Consider the following 17986-nt stretch of genomic DNA (forward strand, 5'->3'; position numbering starts at 1 on the left):
ATATTATGACAGACCAGTCCAATGTTACTCACTTATTTTTCTTATTATTTATATTTCAGTAGATCTGCACTTCACTGTTACTCAACAAATAACTCAAACTGGGCTTGATATTGACTCAAAAATGTACTCTCTGTTCTTTGCAGCTATCTACACAAATCTTTTACGGCAAGAGGGAGACAGTTGTGCCAGCCCACCCCAGCATCAGTGATGATGAGGGCTCTGAGGAGGAAGATGATGAACTGGCAGACCCTGACTTCCTCCCACCCACCCACAACCTAGACACTCCAGGCCAGAGTAATATAGGCCCCTCTGCCAAGAGGTGTAATTTAATTTAAAATGTTCCTAATAATAATTTAAAATGTTCCTAAATAAATATTTTTATGTTTGTAACAAGTTTATGTGTTTTTATTATATTTTTATATATACACTTTTTAAGGGGAAAAAAATTACCCTAGACTGGCGAGGAACCATATATGGTAACTTCATTGCCCTTGATTTCCAACCTAAAAATATATATTTTTTTTTTACTCACAAACGTTTAGGAGTCTTATAATATCCTCCAATAACACTCTATGGTTGAAATTTAGAATTTACAAGTATTTCAATGAGTGCCCTATAAAGGGTTAAAGGCAAGACGGAGGCTCACTGACATACTTTCAAATATATTTCAGCATTTTGTTAATCGACGGCCTACAACCCCTCACTCTCAGAAAAAAAAGTACAAAACGGTACCTTTAAGGAACAAAAGCTTGTCACTGGGGTGGTACCCTCAAAGGTACATTATTGTACCTTAATTCAGAGGAGCAAATTTGTACCTTACTTGTTTGTACCTTCTAAGGGCCAATACTGTACCTTTGAGGATCAATAATGTACCTTAGACAAAGGAACAATAAAGTACCTCTGGAAAAAGGTACAATTTTGTCCCATTAAGGTACCGCCCCAGTGACAAAGCCATTTTGTACCTTTAGGTGGCAAAAAAGTTCCTTTTTATTCCTTAAGGAGTGAAAGAAAATAAAGACAAACAACAACTAACTGAATTTTAGACATTTATTTTAGTCCTTAAATGGAAAACAGTTTAATTCACAGATTCAATAATAGTTCATCTCACAACCATACAATGTAACTTCCCAAAATAAAATGGCACAATGTTTAGGATTTCATGTCTGATTTAAAAAAAAAAATAAAATAAAAAAAATTTAAGAAGCATTTCATTGACATTTATTTTAGTCCTTAAATGGAAAACAGTTTAATTCACAGATTCAATAATAGATCATCTCACAACCATACAATGTAACATCCCAAAATAAAATGGCACAATGTTTAGGATTTCATGTCTGATTTTAAAATTAAAAAAAATTTAAATAAATTTTTTAAGAAGCATTTCATTGACCAACTGACAGCTTTATACTGCCACTCCAAAAACAAAATGAACAGCGATATCAGAGAATAGATGCATGGCAGGGAATAAATGCAATGGAACCATTTATCTTTTCCTTCTTTCAATTTCATAAACATCACTAATAAGAACAGCAGTATAGTGCAGAAAAACATAAGTTTATTATCAAAGACCAAGCAAAACACTTTAGCACCACACCAAAGTAAAGAGTCACTTAACGGATAAACTATATGACACTTGATGTGTTCTGGATTAAAAAACACAAGCTTTGAGCTCATCTACAACGCTCTACAACCCTCCCAACACAGCTTAACATAAATGCCGCATACTAACAAACAGTTTATCATCGACACAGTATGTATCCAAAGCATGAAAATCCATCACCTCAAAAGGGTCAAGGACAGTCCAGTCCTGTTCATACTTCACCAAGTAGGCGTAATAGTGATGACAGAAAGAAAGAGGAATTAATAGCTTTCCACATAACGCTCAATCTGTGTGTATGTTTAGAATGTATTTGACCTGAAAAAACAAAGGTATTTTTTCACCGTGCAAATGACCCACAACAAAGACATCTCCTACACAGTATTTAACACTGTTAATCACAACCTCTGTTACTCGGTTGAGTGTAATGTCCTGAAAATTGACATGTTTGTACCGCTCACTAACAGTTATGGAATGCCTAAGAGCTGAAGGAAGAGACTGTAACAGTGTGTTAACACTGCGTCCCATAACCCTCTCATACTCCCCAAACATATTAGTTGACGAAAATTCCCAACACTGTCTAAACTGATGGCGGCTGCTTAAAGTTGATGTAACATTGACAAAGTTCCTTGAGGAACTAGCTACCTGTTTGAAATACTGATGTTTCCCTTCAAATCTCATGCACCACAAAGACCGTAAAGGACCGTAGGACAACATTAGACGAGAATAATGGATCAAGTAATGACATTTTGGAGTTATCACATTTCCAAACTCTTTTTCCATGCCACACAAAAACTCAGAAACTAATTGGTCAAGAAGAAGAAGGGACTCTTTTTTTACAACAGGTGCCATTACAATGTCGGCAATTTCACGACACAATAAATAGATCCGCCAGTAACTGCAGCCTTCAGGTACCCTGTGTGCCATCAAGAAAGGAAGTAGGCGGAATAAACACCACTTCTGTGAAGCAGATCCAACAACACTGGATCCATGTAAAATATTTTCTGAGAAAGCCACAGGCTTATTTGTCTTATCATTTTGTCCAATGGACATCTTTCTTAGTTCATCATTTAGTTCTTGTATGGTTATATGTTTTTCTTGATGAGCTTTACATACAACAAGCCTCAATACCAACGGTGCTACACCCTCCAAGAAATCATGCATGACATCTGGAGGAAGAGATGTTGTGACGTCAAAGTAATCTAACTGGTCAAATACACATCCACCACGAACTCCATACATTCCTTTGTTTTCTGGATTTAGTTTTACACATTCTAAATGGTATCTGTGTACATCAACATTTCTTAAAACAAAATCAGATTCAATGAAGTTCTTTTTCATCTCAGAGTGAGTAGCCATGCAGTATCTACAGATTCGACCAGCACCAAAAGACATGGCAAATCCACCTATCATGTGAGATGACAGATTGTCTCCCAATATTGCAGCTACAGCTCCAAAAACATGCTTCTCCATGCCATTAACAATGATTTTAAGTCCCTCTGATGACAGTTTCTTAAGGTCATCAAGTAAAGGCTTCAAAATTACATCTAAACCAAACTTTTTTACGTGAACGTAACGGACAAGCAAAGCTAGATGGATATGTTTTAACTGTGAGCAGTACTTTGAACCTACGTTTCCAACAGTGTAGTAGAATGCACAAAGTTTGTGCTTGTTGCGTCTAGAACCCAGCGGATTGCACACCTCAAATTCATCCTCATATAGGTGTAACCTTAGAGCATCTGGATTATCTGCAAATACCTTGTGGTTCCTGAAATAAAATCCATCTCTATAATCAGTTAGAACATGTTCATCTCTTTCACAGTTTTGCTCTCTCTGAATAGAATCCCAAACATCTTCATGGGAGCAGTATTTCTGAAGTACATCACAAATGGGTACATATGAGTAGCTTCCAACTTTACGACCACTTGGGTCTCTCAGTGCGTAGTCTACAGGTTCAGTCATTTCAAGGTTGGATTTGCAGTAGTTTTTCAACATATGCGGAGACCTAACAAGTTTTGATGCCTCTGAAAAAAAGTCAGAACACTGCAGGACTTCATAAAGTTCAGGACAAGATTCCACATTGAAGCCATTTTTTTCAAGATGATATTTTAGAAATGCATCATAGTTTGCTTTAAAGAAGTCAAACAAAAAATTTACGTCATCCAGGATTTCTTGTTGAACAGTCTGAGGAAGGTGGTTTTTTCCCCTCGATTTCAGAATAAAGCCAAAAAGATTCTCTCTAAACTGCACTAACAGTTCATTCATCTCAGGAGGTTCAGGAGGATTGACAGCATCACTGGGCCCCTGCTCCTCCTCGCCCACTACTGTTTCCTGGATATCATGAGCAGTGGCTCGTCTGGCTATAATGTCTTTATGCTTCCTGTAAATATGTCGTCGGAAGGACTCATATTTAGAAAATGTTGATTGACAGTTGTTAAGGCCACACGTTATGGTAAAATGTGGCTCATGTGCATGAACAAGTCCGATGTGCTGGATTAACTTCACCAATGTGAAGGCTCTTCGAGAGCATTTAGGACAGCTGAATGGTGTAGGCATTGCGGTTGTTGATTAAGCTAAAATGTTGATTACCCTGGTCACACTAACAGGTAGAGGCTTATCACCAACCTCAGACATTTTTAGAACATATCGCTGAATAAAAATTAGGGTGTTCTTCAGGCGAGATGGATATATCACGTTGTAGATGAAGTAAGCACAAAAAGCAGCAATAACACCTTCCTCCAAACCAAGCGCCCTGCAGACTGACTGCCCATCCAGTTTGACCACTGCAGGGACCCTTTGAGTCAGCACACTCCTCCAGTCAGCGACAGCGTCGAGATGTACAGTAGGATATGGCGATGGTGGCTGATCCTGCAAGAGATCATAAAGTAGTTAAAATGCAGAAATCTACCACAAACATTCATAAAAAAATAAAATTAATAATAATATATATTTTTATATATATATATATATATATATATATACACACACTCATACATACCAATATACACACACACTAAAAAAACATCTACAGAAAGACCTTAAAGCGCCCATATTATGCTCCTTTTCAGATTCATAACTGTATTTTAAAGGTGACCTATAATTCAAAATTGAATTTACCTTGGCATAGTCAAATAACAAGAGTTCAGTGCATGGACATGATATAGAGTGAATCTCAAACTGGACTGTTTTCGCGTTCTCATTTAATTCACGTTTATGAAAAACACCCCTGAAAAACGGTCGGTTCTCCACACAATACCGACTGTGACGCAATAGTCGGGATCATTAATATGTACGCCTCCAAATATTTGCATATGCCAGCCCTCAATGCCAGGCGGAACTGCGCAGCCGAAGCATAGCAGTTGCTCAGTGTGGATGTACACATGAACACAAAAGTATTTTTTAGTTCCTTCATCTGAGCCTCTGAAGAAACAATGGGTTAATTTTATTTTCTCTGGAAATTTCCAAACATTTCACCCACTGTTTCCTCAACTTGGGCCAATACAGAGCTGGCCTCGGATCGAGCGAGCTACCAAGCAACACTTTCTGATGTGTAATTGTTCAAGTTCAGACAGGTAATCTTTCTCTCAAAATCGTCCAATACTGTTTATGCATCAGTAAGTCAAGCCAGTGACTAAAATACCAGCTTCACATTGTTTCTTTTATTAGGATGAAAATAATCGTATTTAAATTGTGAACAAATTATATACAGAAAGCGATCAAAGAACAATCTTTCCACACAGCGCGAGTTTATCTGGACATTTGCCAAACTCGTTATGAAATCAATGACGCACGTTACTGCACAACGAAGCTCTTACTGTATTTACATCATCGTGTTTGCATTGGTGAAAGCATTAGAGAGAGTGCAGAAACTGCTTTGCAATGATAAGATCTTCATTCTCGCGATCAACACACTGTCATCTGCTCAATGCTCATCACGGCAACATTTTATGTGATGGGAATAGATCTAAATACTTTAAAAACATCTCACGATTCGTTAATCTCGATAGCTGTTATAGTAAAAACGTATAATAGCAGTAGTAAAAGTTTTCGGGAGAGAGTTTCACATGTAATGCGTTGCTATTTCATATGCAAGCATGTCAGCCAATCACAGCAGTGGCCGCGGTTACACTGAATCCCACAGCAGCCAATCACAGCAGTGGCCGCGGTTACACTGAATCCCACAGCAGCCAATCACAGCAGTGGCCGCGGTTACACTGAATCCCACAGCAGACACGCCCCTTCAAACAGAGTGTTCAAATCAGAGGCTAAAAGCAGGCTAGGAAAAATGCCATTTATTTCTAAATTATGATTATTTTTGATCTAAAAAACATACTAACATTATAAGGGTAACCCAGGAAACATTATAAAATAAAAAAAAAAAAACATTCTAGGGCACCTTTAAGGTTGTACCAGAATAGGTTTACATGGTTTAATTAAAAAAAAAAATCCTCTTTTCACCTGGTTTCTGTTTTAGCTACAGAGTGAGACCTCTTTTCTTCTTCTGTACTATCTTTGATTGCCCTCGCACATGGTCAGTAGCTCAGATGTAGATCATGTCAGCTAGCTAGGTCCATAGAAGTAAAAGAAAGCCTGTTTCGGTCAGAAAGTTGTAACTTCGGTCAGTTACAAGGTAGGATTAGCTGGGAGACTTCTAAATGAGGGCGCACATGCAAATAGTTCTTTTGTAGATTATGGTGAACTTGTGTGTGTTGTAGCAGTGCTTTGCTATTGAGAACGAGGTAGCATGCTAACGCTACGAGCTAACGGTTGCGGTTAGCCAGCTCGTTTCGGATTGTGACGTCACAATCCGGGCCGATTTTGAACAGCTCTCCAGGAGACTGAAGGCAGGACACATTCAGAAACCGTATCTCACTCTGAACAGAATGGATGGATTTTTTTCAAAGTTTGTATGTGTGTGGAAGCACCAGACACACAAAATAACACCCCCAAATCCCAGAAAAAGTGATTTTTTCATAATATGGGCACTTTAACCGTCATTTATATGGCCTATCAAAAGACTAACATTTTTTGGGGGGACCAGTGACATCAGTAGGATACCTCGCGATTAGATTCTAAACCATTTATCTATGCAACAATTTTTTTTACGTACATTTCCATGCATGATATGAAACATTTTCATATAAATCTGAGTTTGCTAATCACTTCCTAGACAAAGCTTAGATGCTTGTGAAAGTTACCTTCTCCCACAGTAATCTTCCATGTCAGAGGCTCAGTCATGTGTTTTTTCTGCACTCTTGCCTAAAGTCTATGCTGTTGTCCTCTTTCACTCACTTTTAAATTAAAATCAACACATAAAAAAAAAAGATTTTTACAAGACATTTTTAGCCATATTTAGCTTTGCGGCCCCCCATGTCCACACCAAGGCCCAGCATTGATAGCTAGAAACTTTGTATTATGAAATAAGACATCCAAGGGATGCATATAATTCTCCCAGTCTCTGTGGTAAGTAATGTAAACAAAAATAAATAAGTATATGCAAATTACACACCTCCCCAAGTATGACGAGAATGTCATTTTTCTCCCTGAACAGGATCGGCAACAGCAGGATTGCAGCTCTGAAATCAATCCCTGAAAATTAAGTTTAAAAAAAAAGAAAGAAAAAAGGAAGTGTATTACGTGAATGTACAGTGTATTTTGGTTAGTTAGACCTTATCTTGTCTGAAGACAAATAGAAAAGAAATAAAGCTTAAATGGCTCCACAACACTAGGGGTGACCATGGCTGATCAGTGAGTCACTTACCAGGGACATCTTCGGTGAGGGCAGCCTCTCTTTCCTCCAAAGCCAAATCTGCAAGGGGAGATTTCCTTTGAGTCAATTTAAGCACTTTGGGTACTAGGACCTTAAAGCCATCTTCAAATCTTCGGCAGATATTCATTTCATCATGAAGCCGGCCCATTTCCTGAAATAGCTGCAACACAGCACAAACAAACGGGAAACATGTCACAACATTATCTTAGGATTTTAAAATTAAATTTCAAAGAGAGCCTTTAATAATTTAATATGAACTCCAACACAAATGTAAGGAAATAAATGTAGACAAACCCCGCATGGACTCTTAAGGAATGGATATTTGTTAATGGCTTCTTCGACAGTCATCCCATTGGCAATCTCTCGCCTTCTCCAAGCAAATGTCCTCATCATCCGTTCCTCCACCATTTGGGCATCTGGCTTTGTCTTCCGGTACTGGTCCTGCAGGACTTTCACATGCCTCGCTACTGAGGTATCATCCTCCCCAATAATATCCACCTCCTACGACACAGAGGGATGACAAACATTTGCTCATTTGACAGTTGCTTTTCCCCTTTTTAATGTTTATGAAAAATGAGCCCTTAATAATAATTTATTACATTTTATATAGCGCTTCATCATAGCTACTTAAAGCACTTTACAGGGGAGACTGTTCTCTACCATGCTGGGTTAAGAGGCTAACCATTGGGCCACACTGCATTTGTGTAAAACATGCACACATAGATATACAGCAAACCAAAGAAGATGCAGACCTTTGATGGCTTGGCTCGTTTGCTTGTGTTTTCTTCCTGTTGTAAAGGCTTTTTGTGGTGACCAAATTTCTGTTTCATTCTTCTCACCTCTTCATCATCTACCAGTGGCACCCGCTCATATTTGAACTTACGTTTGAGAGACATGTGCCAGGTATGCTATTTAAAAGAATATAAAATAGAACAATTAAATAAGCATACAAACCACTTGCAGAAAACTGAAAGCACAAGCATGAAAATACATGGTGGAAAACAATGTGTGCATCAAAATGCAGAGAACATAGTTAATATCTTGACTGGATTAGTACTCTATATAATAAATAAAGGTTGGCAATTAATAATCTGTCAACTCACATAACCATTGCCTTCTTTGTCCTTTAAGAAAGGGTATTTCAAAATCAGGGCCTTACACACTTTAACATAGTCATCATTGGTCGGAAACCTGTAACAGCGATGCAAAAGAAGGTGAGGAATGTAACATCAGACATAGTATTAATAACTAAAATGCTGTGATCCAGTTGGGTTGCAAAACTTACATTTTGATCAGGGCCATGGTTTCAAACAATGTTCTTATGATTTTGTTGTGATGGGATCTCTCAATTTTGCATGCCGGTTTTTGGTCCAACTTTGTCTGAACATCTCTGGGAAATTTAGGAATGATGAAAACTGCTGGGAAGGCTGATGATGGGATGGCATGACTATGATGAAATAAAACAATAGTCTTAAAATGTTGGGAAATTAACCACACTGTAACAATACAAGTTAAAGTCCTGCAGAGTAAATGTTACTTCAGTAAAAGTGTGCAAGTATCAACAGGAAAATGTACTTAAAGTATTAAACCATTGTAGAAAGAGTAAAAGATCCAACCAGTTGTGTTTAATGATCTCATCATCTCAGCTGGACTTGTAGCCGTTATATTGTTGGCTAGTTTACTTTAGAATCAAACATCAGATTTGATAAACTACATGTAACTAGTAACTAAAGCTGTAACAGATGAATGTAGCGGAGTAACTAAAGTAACTAGTAACATAACATTACTGTTATCGGTACCTTGATTCCGCTGTAGCCTTCTCTGAATGTACCGGGACAGGCTCGAGGGTTAGTGTCACGGTTTCTTTCCACTGCTGAACAAATCTGTTGAATTTGGCTTGCTTCTTAAAGGATCCTTCAAAGAGGTATGAAACCATCCTCTCAGTCAATCCATAGTCCACTGCTTCTCCGTCAACTTCATTATCTAGACAATAGAGAAAAGAAAAACAGCAATGTTAACCACCACTGTGGTAACAGCATACAACAATTTTAAAAGGCACAATTATGTCAGACTGTAACGTTAATGTAACTCAATACGCCTTATTCAGGGCAGCGCCATCTTTGATTTTTAATGAGAAAGAAAGCGAGGCTGTGAGGGATAGACATGCATCTCTTCAATGGGCTGTACTGTTATTTAATGTGTTTTCGTTTTGTTCTGCTCATGAAACACTGGAAAAAATATATTTCTAAGAAATTTCAGTTGACAAAAAACTCCCGACAATATGTAATCTAGGAGCTTTATTCAGCTTTTTACAGCGGATGCCATTGGAAACACGGTAAGTCTAACGTTTTTCCTCACAGCCTCACTTTCATACCTGTCAAGGCGCTGCTCTGAATAAGGTCTATGGGGAAAAAAACAGTTTTGCTCCAGTTTAGTTTATTGGGTATTTTTCTCATATCCAGAGGTAACTTATGGGCTTGCCTGGTCCGGACTTTGAGACGCCCTAATATAACTTACATATAAAAACACATTGAAAGTATTTAGGCGTAGCTACCTCATTAGAGACGCTGGAAATGCGTCTCTCTCACTCACTCTCTCTCTCACACAGCCCTGAATATTTATGTTACGTTAGGCCTATCTAATTTTTTTTCCAGGACAGCGGGGAAAGTATTGAAAGAAGTTAAAACCATTAGCTAATGATAGTAATCGGTTTATTTTTATAACAGCAGCTAACGTTATCTAATCGTATCTACCTAGTAATGTTAACGTTACTCGAAAGGGAGGTTTTAACCGTTGGTCGGTTCTGTCAGTTAACGTTACGTTAACCTGATGTTGTAATTTAACGTTAGTCTTACATGGTTTTACGAAGATGTTCTAAGACAGTTTGATGACGAAATAAAGACCAAATCATAATTCCACTGGCTATCGATAGTAACATTCCGCCCAAATGGCTTTGCTTTAGCATTAAAATATTTCAGAACAAAAGACTGTTGGGCGGCAAAACCTTTTTTTTTTCACCGTTCTCCTCTGACGCAGTCCAGCTAAGTTAGCTAACGTAAGTCAGAACAAAAGACTTTACGGCGGCAAAAGCGGGGTTTTTTTTTCATCATTCTCTGAGGCAGTCCAGCTACTGCTAGCTAAGTCAGAACAAAAGACTTTTCGGCGGTGTTGTGGAAATTTTAATAGTCATTGATCCCTAACAGATATCATAAGAGAGAGAACCTATTCTTGTGTAAAATATAGATGATTCAAAGAATGTCACATGTGTGTCTCTCACTTGTAGTGAGAGAAGATTCTGTTTATGTACCTGGGGAAGCAGAAGGGGGAGACACTCCAGAGAGCAGACGAACAGGGACCTCTGACCTAGATGTCGGAAGGCCATTTGGTGCAGGGGGGCTTAGTCTATGGAAAACTACTGGGAGGAAGGCTCTGGGGGAAAGAAGGCCTTGAAACTTAGATAAAAGCTGGTTCAGTCTGTCTGGGGGTGTGTCACTCTTCTGCACAGGGTAACAACTGTGTATTAGACTGCTCCTATTCTTGCAAGAATAAATACTTCTATTTTATATAATTTGACTCTGAGTGTCTCTTACGCAGTGATGTTTGCTTGAGATGAATTTTTGCCACAACAGCGGCAAAAGAGTTTTATTTTTATTTTATTTTTTTCGTTCTCCTCTGACGCAGTCCAGCTAACTTAGCTAACGTAAGTCAGAACCATAGACAGTAAAAGAAAATACTTTTCGGCGGCAAAAACGCTTCTCATCCTCCTCTGACGCAGTAGTTTTATACGTTAGTTAGCTAACGTTAACAGTTAATGTTAGCTCGATTGTGAACGGATAGTAAGTTAACGTTACTTATAATAATAGTATGTGGAATGGCAATATAGTAAGTTACTGCTAATGTTTTAACTAACTAGTTAACGTTAATAATCATGGCAATCGTCAATGTCGAATCTAGCTAGCGAAGTTAATGTTGACAGAGTATGAACTTGACATTAACAGTAAAAGTTAACTTCCAACTTTGAATTTACACCACAAACACTGATTAAAAATTCAAATACTTTACCTTTGAATTTACTTCTCTCCTCTTCAGTGACCTCTATCCCAAAACGAAATAACTCCGTGATTAAATCCTCCGTGGATAAATGTCGAAGCGCCATCCTCCCGACTTTGCTCGACACTGACAGACACTGACAGTTGGATCACTGTCGATTCACTCATGTATCCTTCCGCGCTGCAAAATTTATGCTTCCGCCGAGTCGAGTTAGCCTGTAGCTAGATCCTTTCAATAGAAATCAATTATATTGTCTGTTTCATTCTAATATAAATAGGGTAAAGAGTTTGAAAATCTAATTCTTCAAAACGGTTTGTGAATATAAATGATTACACAATCCTCATTAACACGATTAAAAATTATTCAAAGGGACACTTCACACAAAAAAAACATTCTGATTTATTTAGCCCATATCTCAAAACTTTACAGTTAATTTAGTTTGACTATTATTGAGTTATTGAGTTTGATAGTATAGGTTTACTTGTGTTTCTATATTGAGAGATGACATTATCAGCATGCACTAATTCCTGCCATTTTACATTTAAACATTAAGGTACAAATATGTAAGGGACAAATATGTACCTTACACCTCGGAAAGCACACAATATACAAATGGAAGGAGCAAAATTGTACCTTAAAGGTGCACAATTGTACCTTAAAGATACATTTTTGTACTTTTAAGGGTACATATGCAAAGTTTGTACCTTAGGGAACAAAAATGGACCTGTATTGTACCTCTTTTTCTAACAGTGCTGAGTAACTAATCAAATTAAAGTTTGCGACCGATCGCGGCTCTCCCGGTGTTAGTGTTTTAAATTGATTGATAAGCTGTTTGATTTATAATTATTAGATTATTTTCACATTTCACTTACTCTGCTGTGCATGAACATAGCTGTTCCTCAATTTGTGTGTTTCCCATTTGAATGGTCTGCTAATGAGGCGGCTGCTGCTTGCGCTGGGACCTAACGTTATAGGCTTTAGCTTCAATTTTGATTAAATTATTCTCTAATTGGTTGCAAATTATGTCGTGGATATATCCCTCAAATGCATACTGCAGTCCCTTTTGTCTTGCTCTCTCAGATATTTCACCTGTTCGCCAAAAATGACTAATTATCTCCTTGGGAATGTCTGACACCGGTGCATTCACACTGTAATAGACGTGGCAGGTGTGAAAGCTTGTCAGGCGTAGCAACAGTAACTAAGGAGGGCGGGGCTTAGCGAAGGGTCAATTGAGAATGTAATATTGTTACATGTAAATTGTTATGCATTTTATGGTAATTTTGTGCACTCATAATACAGAGATTGAGGGAAACGCAACAAGTGTCTATCTGTATTTTAACATTTCTATGTTCCCCATTTCAGGGAGATTACACCATTCACTGTCATTTCTGTGTTGATAGATAGAGTAGGAAAGTGTGCGACGGTGTCTCGGATGTTGAAGACTTTTCTTTTGTATTACTGTGAGGTAGGTTTAGTTGAAACCGGTGAGAAAGATCCTTTTTGTTTGTTTCTCTTCTTTGTGTTGGCACTGTCCATTTTCCCTTTTTCCTCCCCAGATTGCTTAATTTTTCTTCTTTCTGATATATATATAAATATATCTTGGCCGATCATTGCACATAATACATTTGTTCCCCTGTTCTCCTGCTGTTTCTCAATGGTCTTTGTGACGGTTCAATGAGCGTTTGTGCAGTGAGTGCTCGTGTGTTTTGTCCCAGAGTTATAGGCTGATTGCTGGGAGGCGTGGCTTTACACCTGAACCAGATTATGGTGTTTTAAAAGACACTGGGTCAAACAGAGACGGGAGTTCGATGGCTCGCGGGTGTGCTCGCAGCTCTGGGAACTTCCAGAGAGCTCTCAGGACATTTGGGTCACGGGAGAGCACAATCACTTCGGAGAGCTGATGTGATGTACTTCCCCTGCTGACGATCTTCTGATTTGGACTTTTTGATTATGTTTTGGTTATGTTTGGTTGAACTGACATCACTTGAGCTTGCCACGTACAAATACATGCTGACACACTAACTAACATTTATACTGATCCCTTGACACCACATGTTAATTACTTTATGTAAATAAATCTTATGGTTTACGCAGCGATTGTGTGGCGTTTGCGATCTTTTGTTGCGATCTTTAAGAAGAATCGTAACAAATGGGGGCTCGTCCAAAAGAGTAATTTGATAACAAATGATAGTTCGTTCGATTAGATATTGTTTAGCTGATTTGCAGGGGCGTCACTAGGCCCTTTTTAGGGGGGCTTCAGCCCCCCTAAACTTCTGCCTAGCCCCCCTAAAAATGTGCGATTAATGTAGGCTACACAAATTCGTGTTCGCTTCAGTCTTGTTATAATCAGATTCAGCGCGTTCTTCATCTTCAATCCGCAGCGGCGCCGAGCAGAGAGCACGTCAGAAGAGGACAGGGTGTGTGTGTGTGTGTGTGTGTTCATGTGTGTGTTCGTCTGAGCCTCATTGGTCTGTCACTGCTCGTCAATGTCAGAATATTTGAGATGACCAATCAAATCAAAGTAGGCAATCAAATCAAAGTAGGCGGGCTTTATGTTCACAGACGCTGCTGAGCGCGAATTTTAACAGTGCGACTCGACGCGTACGGTCAAGTGCGAGATAAGATGTAAGTAGCTAAACTTAACATTTCATATTTTACTTTTTTAGGTCATAAATGTTAAACGAATGACAAAAAATAATCAGGCAAACTACCGGTAATATAGTTTTGTCTAATTTCGCCATTTTTAACTGAAAATAGGCCTATGTAACGTGACTCATGTAATGTAATAATTAGTTTACAAGAAACATTAACAAAGCCGTTTTCATCATGTTAGGCACAAGATTAATAATGAATGCGTACATATTGAGAATATAATACAAATTGTAGCCTTTAGTAAATTAAAAAAGCTCAGCTTTAGGAGGGGAAGAGAAAGGGATGAAGAGACTGAGAAAAAAAGAAAGAGTGATGGAGATGAGAAGAGAGCAGGTATTGACAAATAATCTGCCCACTGACACGGTTTTAAAGCTATTTCTTATCCTTTTTTTTTGGTCTTCAAACGTCTTGAAATGCACAAATCAGAGAAATAAAAAATTTGAACCCCCTACCAACCTCAAATTTAGGACCTCTGTGATTATAAAGCCCTGTCTACGGCCCTGTATTAGGCATAAGATCAATAATAAATGTGTAGCCTACATATTGTGAATGCATTTAATAAACTTAATTACCTTTAGTAGCTTTCAGTAAATAAACGCGTCTGAGAAAATGATTCATAGGCAAAATCAGTTGACCCTATGTTTACTTTCTTCACTGACAGACAAAAATGAAAAGCCTATATCAGTCAAAGGTCAGCTGGGCAAGATAAAAACAAAGAGAAAAAGAGTGTGATGCTGATGAGGAGAGAAAAATTATCAGCTGCCCACTATCCAAGTTTTTTGGCCTGAACATCTTAAAATGCACATATGTAGATCAGAGAAATCAAAATTTTCTCGGGGAGACCCCGAACCCCCCCTATTTGCCCTACCTCACATTTGGGACCACAGTTATTATAAAACCGTGCCTTTGCATCGTAATGAAAATGGTTAATAGTGATCTTTAGATCCTAAACTAAAGTGTTACCTTTTTTATATATTTTTTAAAATCATATTGGGGGCTTAGCCCCCCTAAAATGAAAATCCTAGTGACGCCCCTGCTCATTTGGTTGATTAGGTGCTCGGTTGAATGATAATTTGGAAAAGTTAATCCTTGATTATTCGTATTATTTTTTGAGATAGATGTATATTTGTTTTGTGAGTTAAAGGTAGTCGTCATTTGAAGGTAAGTGCATTTTTATTGGGGTACAGATGAAACCTCATTAATTTTTCCCCTAGTAGGTATTAGCAGCGCTTTGCGTTGATTTGTTACTTTGCCTTTTCACTCTCTCAGTATTGGAGGCCTAATGTTCCCCTTCTATTCACTCTTTTAAAATCAGTGAAGGGTCGTAACACTCACTTAAAGCAAACAACACACTCTCCAGAATAAACTATCAGTGTTTATCAGAGAGCTGTTCAAATCACTGACACACTCTTAATATGAAGATCATTCTTCATCATCAGATGTTTGAGTGACACTATGTCCAGTATCAGGAATAATACAGTATGATCTGTGTGTGTCAATACACAACTCTGAGATCACAACGTGAATGTGTGCAAGAATAAACTGAGCATGTTCAAATGAACTCTTTCCAGACTAATTCCACTAAATGTGTTTAGAGAAAATACAGATTTCTTTACCTGTGAGAAGTGAAGAGAGAATGATCAGTCCCAGCAGACACAGATCACACTTATCAGTCATTTCTGTTTCTGTCAGTCTTCCTCTTCTTTATATATATAGTTACAGCTCTTTCTCTTCATTATATATGGTTACAGCTCCTCCTCTTCATTATATATAGTTACAGCTCCTCCTGTAACTTCCTCTGATCTGATGAACTGAGTGTTTACATCCGGCTATAGTTGCTATAGTGACACGATGTCAGTGCATGACAGTGAAGTGTTGCTCTACATGTGTGTGTGTGTGTGTGTGCGCGAAGTGCATATACTGTCAACAGCACTGGCTCAACACACATCTGATCTGAGGGTTTCTACACATGGATTATAATGTTCTGCTTTACTCTCTCCAGCCCTGAGAAATAGATCAGATCCAGACTCCTTTATTAACATACAAACACCAAATGCAAGTTCATTCTCCCTTTCCCTGTGACACAGGCTGAGCTGTTTAAAGCACTTCAGAGAAGCTTTAAGATGCGGTTGTGTGTGTCATTATGAAAGTCAGTGTGTGTCATCGGCACCATGTTCTGAAGACACTCAAGATGCTTCTTCCTGGTGGTCAAAAATTTTTGGTGGTCAAACATTTCCTTTTGTAATGGAACGGGTCTTGATAGATTTCTTGAATTAAAATTCTCAACTTTTTCCTGTCCAATAAATGTTTACTATAGTTGCTGCAAACCATTTATAAATTCACTGTTAATGTGATTGGTTCAGTGTTGCTAATTTTTATTTCAATGATTTTACATAAAGCCGGGTTCCTCATACACACACCTGACTGAGATATTCAAATAAACTCAAAGACGTTGATTAGTTGATTCAGGCGTCAAGTCAAGTCAGCTTCATTTATATAGAGCTTTTACCAATATAGACTGTTTCAAAGCAGCTTTACAGTTGTGGTGATGCGATTGTCACAGGTCGGGGGGGCCAAGCCAGACTGCGCCCACCCCTCAAAACCCAGGACCACCTCGAGGAGCGTACCAGACAGACAAGGAGATTTTCTAAAAGTAACAATCTTTATTTAAATAAAAGCAGGAATTAAAAGTCTTAATATGGGCTTCGTCTCTCTTTCCAGGGAGGAGGAAACCGAGGGGTGCGCTGCGAGGGCCCGGACTACTGGCAGCCACAGAGGAGGAGGGAGCCGAACGCCCGTCTGGCATGCAGGTAAGTAACGTGGTAAGAAGGCCCTTTTCGACGAATTACAGGCGGACAACGGTCTGGGCAGACCAGGGCCGGGACCACGGGCCAGGCGAGGACTCTCTCCACAGGACAGGTGGGTAGCAGGTAAGTTTTCTCAAGCGTCAGCTATTCGACAGGTGCGAGGTCCTCCAGGTGCCTTTCCGCCCTTGACTACTCCAGCCAGAGACGAGGGTACCCTGTATGATCCAGGACAGAGACAAGTGTGCAGGTTTAATTCTATTTTGGTGAAGGGTGGACTTACGGCTGGAGCGGGTGGTTCGGGACAAGCAGCGCTGCTGCTGGGGTGTGTCTCTCCTCTGAACAGGCAGCACACAAGAAGGCCGAGGCAGAAGAGTCTTCGGTCTAGATAGGCAAAGCCTTTGATACAAGAACTAACAGGATCCTTTCATATAGTGGGGAATCAGGCTTACGGCTGGGCTGGGTGGTTCCCACGGTAACACGAAGGCTGGGGCGTGTCTCTCCTCTGAACAGGCAGCACACAAGCAGGCGGTGGCAGAGGAACGTTCTATTTAAATAGACAGAACAAGTTAAACAAGGCAATCACCCTCCTCTCCCATATCACAGGACCTGGTGGCGAAAGTGGAACATACACGTCCAGCCTGAGGGCTTCGTTCCGCAAACACTGGCGAGAATGTGAACTGGAGAACACTGGCGGTTAAATAAACACGTACATCCACACACTGCAACTTCACGTCAAGTCCAATACTGTGTGACACTTCAATTCAGGCACCGCAATCCACTCTCCAATCTTAGTGCAATAAGGCCAGCACTCACCCAATGTTCAATCCCTCCACTGTTGCGCTAATTCTACACTCAGAAGCAGGTGAGATGCAGAGGATTTCGCACCGCATGGAACACAGCGTCTTCAACACTCTTTCACACTCAGAAGATGATATCAGGGGTTCAAAGATGAATCAGTTCACACTCTTAGTGGTAATTATATTTGTGGTCAATACACTTCACAATTCCTTATCCAATTCAGTGCAAGACATGCATTCACACGGATCCGGTGTTTCATTACTTATCTTTCTCCCTCGAGTGATGACATTCTCCAATCTTGACTCAATCTCC

General features: G+C 39.1%; 1 protein-coding gene across 1 annotated transcript; it reads right to left on the bottom strand.

Moving 5' to 3' along the window:
• Positions 1–3815: 3815 nt before the first annotated feature.
• LOC130102556 (sterile alpha motif domain-containing protein 3-like) lies at positions 3816–9449 on the bottom strand. Its single transcript, XM_056268510.1, has 8 exons — positions 9167–9449; positions 8653–8814; positions 8471–8558; positions 8120–8275; positions 7662–7868; positions 7359–7527; positions 7107–7186; positions 3816–4465 (listed from the first exon to the last, which is right to left on the bottom strand). The coding sequence occupies exons 1-8, from the start codon at positions 9301–9303 to the stop codon at positions 4166–4168; spliced, it is 1299 nt and encodes a 432-aa protein (XP_056124485.1). The 5' UTR covers positions 9304–9449; the 3' UTR covers positions 3816–4165.
• Between the last annotated feature and the right edge of the window lie 8537 nt (positions 9450–17986).

This window comes from Rhinichthys klamathensis, unplaced genomic scaffold, assembly GCF_029890125.1.
Source record: "Rhinichthys klamathensis goyatoka isolate OS25496 unplaced genomic scaffold, OSU_Roscu_1.1 h1tg000274l_1, whole genome shotgun sequence".
Taxonomy (NCBI): Eukaryota; Metazoa; Chordata; class Actinopteri; order Cypriniformes; family Leuciscidae; genus Rhinichthys; species Rhinichthys klamathensis.

Excerpts from the sequence above, each read along its gene's own strand:
- LOC130102556 (XM_056268510.1), bottom strand. The coding sequence starts at position 9,303 with ATGGTTTCATACCTCTTTGAAGGATCCTTTAAGAAGCAAGCCAAATTC. Across the intron at positions 8,276-8,470 it reads ACAAAGAAGGCAATGGTTAT|CATACCTGGCACATGTCTCT; the intron begins GTGAGTTGACAG and ends TCTTTTAAATAG. Across the intron at positions 7,528-7,661 it reads TCCTTAAGAGTCCATGCGGG|CTATTTCAGGAAATGGGCCG; the intron begins GTTTGTCTACAT and ends GCTGTGTTGCAG.